The 4,029-nt window shown below is 34.7% G+C and overlaps 1 protein-coding gene across 1 annotated transcript; it reads right to left on the bottom strand.

Annotated features, from left to right (window-relative positions):
• Positions 1-486: 486 nt before the first annotated feature.
• On the bottom strand, positions 487-2,719 carry LOC120115718 (zinc finger CCCH domain-containing protein 58-like). The gene is made up of 6 exons (XM_039136343.1): positions 2,362-2,719; positions 2,124-2,269; positions 1,765-1,830; positions 1,389-1,508; positions 992-1,309; positions 487-895 (listed from the first exon to the last, which is right to left on the bottom strand). The coding sequence occupies exons 1-6, from the start codon at positions 2,429-2,431 to the stop codon at positions 524-526; spliced, it is 1,092 nt and encodes a 363-aa protein (XP_038992274.1). The 5' UTR covers positions 2,432-2,719; the 3' UTR covers positions 487-523.
• Positions 2,720-4,029: the final 1,310 nt, after the last annotated feature.

Genomic DNA, 4,029 nt, shown 5'->3' with positions numbered 1-4,029 from the left:
ATGCCATTAAATTTAGCACGGTTACCATCATCCCTCATCCAAAATACGAAATCGACACCTATAAATTACCTAAAAAATCCAAATCTAGCTTCGAAGACCCTTGATGTTTACAGAGATGGTGTATTCTACAAATCCTATAAAAACGAATCAGAAATGAACCACATAAGTGTATGAAAGATCACATCATGGAGATAAGATGTTACATACTTTCTTGGTTAAATGGCACATAATAAGTTAAGAAGAAAAGCACTAACCCGACAATTATAACGGAAAGAGATACTAGTGTTCGTATGACCTATATGCCTTTTCACCTTTACTTACTAGGGCTCCAATTTCCCTAAAGAAAAAGAAAGGTCCGACAATGGGGAAAACTCTTAAACGTTTTACTAGGTCTAGTTGCAAGTTGGAACACACAAAGGAACCCTAATGCGAAGTAAATACAGAAACATAATCAGTTATTGCAAAAGCAACTGAACAAGGATAACTCTTATCCACGCTGACAGGTGCAAAGTATTAAACATGATTAAAAATTTGAAAGCTCAGTATTGTATAAAGCATCAAATTTATATGGCGTTTTACGAATTCTTACTGGACAAAGAGGAAGACCAAGAGGGCTGAGGACGACATCGATTTTTAGTGCAAGCACTTCTGGCAGATGATGATATTTACAGGAGGATCCATATTTACAATCACCTGTTTTCATATAATACTGACATTCTGGTTGGCCAGGTATCTCGGGAAACGACTGTTCCTTCTGTATACTACTCGAAGGCCCAGCACTAGGTGGTACAGGTTGATAAGATCGAGTATAGGCAGGGACTGAAGGAGATAACGGTGTTACTCCAAAAATTGAGCTTGATCCAGCAGTGGCTCGAGTACCGGGACTGACAGGTGGCTGCTCCAGGTGCATTAACAATCTCAATGATAAAATCTAATGAAAATTTAAATTACTCACAGCTGAGAAAATCTGAAAAAAAATTAATTCACCTACCGTATAGGGATTCCAACTCGCAACAGAAACCATGCCTGGTAAAAGCAGCAAAGGACCGTAAGGGCCCTGCACATACGAGCCCGGCATCAGTGGAGGCCTCGCCATTACAACTCCATACTGTTGAGAGGAAGGACCAGATGGTGACTGCACCGTGGGATATAATATAGGTGCGGGGAATGGAGTTGGTATAGGTGCAACTTGAGGAGCTGGAGATGGTGCAGGAACCTCTATAGTGGGTGGTGCGAGATGATGGAATTTACATGTTGCACCGAATTTACACTGCCCCGTCTTCACAAAGTAAGAACACTCCTTTTCACCCTGGATTAAAGTGCGGTTCAATTATTAAGCAAACTCAATAATAAACAAGCAAAAGATCTTAATGTCATGTGATACAAACCGGACGTAGTGGATATCCAAAATAATTTAGTGGTATGGGGTTAATAAAACCCCCTCCCTGCTTCGGGTGATGGTATTTACAGGAAGAACCGAATTTGCAGGTCCCCTTCCTCATATAATACTGCAAAATCAATGGAAACCATAACCAACACAACTAAGTAACTTACTATTTAGCATTTTTGCTAAATTGTCAAACCAAATACAATCTATTCACTAAAAAGCAAGACCAAACTATATCCTTCAACACTTCAAATGAAATGACATAAAGTAACACTTACCTACAAAGATTTTAGCAACGAAAATTGTTGAAATCGTAGCACATCGATACATACCTCGAATTTATCAAATATTTAAGACACAATCTAATTCAAAAGTACCTGACAAACCGACTGGCCCACTCTTTCTGGATACTCCCCTGCATTACCTCTTCCAGGCCCCATAACCTAAAGCCAATCACCATCATCAATCATCATCATCATCATCATCATCATCATCATCATCATCATCAAATGGCCTTTCTTTCGACAATCAAAACGAATGAGAATCAGATGTTTCTAGGATTACCAATTTACACTAGATCTTAATGCATTAAACAAAAACTTCCCATTTTCACCCAACAATTCAAAACCCCATCACTCCAAAGACCATGATCAAACAAAAAAACGAAAACACTTCGAAAAATCTTCGAACCGGATTGAAAACAATGAACAATTCAATCAAATTATCAACTATTTACCGATGTGCGGTCACGGGGATGATTGAACCGACACCTAGAGCCGTATCCACAAAACCCAGTCCTCAAATAGTAAATACAATCAGCTTCATTGAGTCTCTCCGGGTAAGATTCCGGCTCATCTCCTAATCCCAACCGCCAAACCGGTTCTGCATTTCAAACAAAAACCTCGTATTACATACCGCATCACGCAAAAAGAAGAAGAAACAAAAAAAAAATTAAAAAAAGGGTAATCCTTTACCTTCGAGTCCCGTTTCGGGTCCCGGAGCTGTCCATTCGGGTTGCGAATCGGATTCTGGGTCCCGCTCCATTCAACTTACGTACAAACAACTTCCCAAAATAGCCCAAATTTCAATCCGATAAAATGGGTGTTTACGTCTTCGTTTTCTTCTAGATAGAAAAGAAGAAGAAGAAATAAACAACGAAAAATAATCAGTGATAAAAAATCTCTTTTTTCTTACACTCAACCGAGAAAACACACTGTTCTGTCTGTTGTTTTCTTTGGCTTTTCTTTGGTTTTTCTCTTCTTTTTTTTGTTCTTAATTTTCTTTTCACTTTCTCTCTTTTTCTGCATCAGTTCCTCAAAGTCATTTGCCGTTTGTTTGATCGTCTCTCTCCACTTTTTTTCTTTATGGTTTGTTTATATACGCGCATAGAGGGAAAGAATAATTACCAAACATTAAACAAAATTAAATTATGTTAATAATTCGGGTAAACTTTCTATCTAGTCACTGAATAATACGTTCAATTTCAATTTAGTGGTTAAATAATAACTTTTATCAATTAAGTCATTACACTTGATTTTTATGTCAATCAAATCACCTGTGTTAAATTAATTTTCATCACTGTAAGGATGATGTTTATCGTTCTTAATTATGATAATATTTAATCAATTTATTCTTACTTTTAAATATTTAAATAAATTTAGTCTTATATATTTATAAATTTTATCATTCTTATCCTTAAACACATCACCATTTTCATTATTTGAAATATAGAATACTTTTTTTAAAACATAAATTTAATTTGATTTAACTGGAATAATTATGATATTTAAACTTGTATTTCATAAATCGTCCAAAGTTCAATTTAATTTTGTTTCGGTTTGTTTTTCGTTAAACTTTAGGTTACAGTCCATCTATTATGATGAAATTTAAGGTTTTTAATCTCCTTAATTTGACATAACAGGTCCCTCTATTTTATAATATTACCACTAATTGTTATCATTAAAAGGACAACTTCGATCTAAGAGAAAACAACTTTAAACATTGTTATATTTAAATTTATTAAAAGTTTAACATGAATAATTGGATATTCACATTTTCCTGATTGTGTAATTTGAATAACAATATAAAGATCACATAACAATTTACCAATCTGAATCAAGTTGTGTTAGATTAAACGAATTGAATCTCAAATTGCTGCATACTAGAGGGACTGAAAACAAAATTAAACCTTAATGAAATTATTATAAGTGTTTCTTATATGGATGAAATAAGCTCAATAAAATATATTTGGTTTATTTTATTTTTAAAATCAGTAAAGTAAAAGAAAAAAAATATTGATTTTGGCAGTTTTGTTGTAGGCAGTAGGCACTGCTCTATTAAATTTCAATGATATAATTATAAATGAATTAATAAAAAGGAAAAGTGGGGCATACATATTTCGTGAAGTGTGAGCTTAGGAAAATGGGGTTTGACAATGACACGTACGAGGTAACACTTTTTGGAATCACCAACCATTGTGTAACACGTGTTCTGCAGAATACCCTCTCTTGCATAAGCAGTTTAACTTCGCACCTCCTTTGCTTACGCGCTATGTCACAGAGCGTGAACATGTGGAAAATAATAATAATAATATGTAAAATCAAATCCATCACACCACTTGATTTGATTATGTAAGAATAGTT

This window comes from Hibiscus syriacus, unplaced genomic scaffold (genome assembly GCF_006381635.1).
Source record: "Hibiscus syriacus cultivar Baekdansim isolate YM2019G1 unplaced genomic scaffold, ASM638163v2 tig00110270_pilon, whole genome shotgun sequence".
Taxonomy (NCBI): Eukaryota; Viridiplantae; Streptophyta; class Magnoliopsida; order Malvales; family Malvaceae; genus Hibiscus; species Hibiscus syriacus.
Note: the sequence above shows the minus strand (reverse complement) of the source record. Positions and strands in the feature narration are given on the sequence as shown.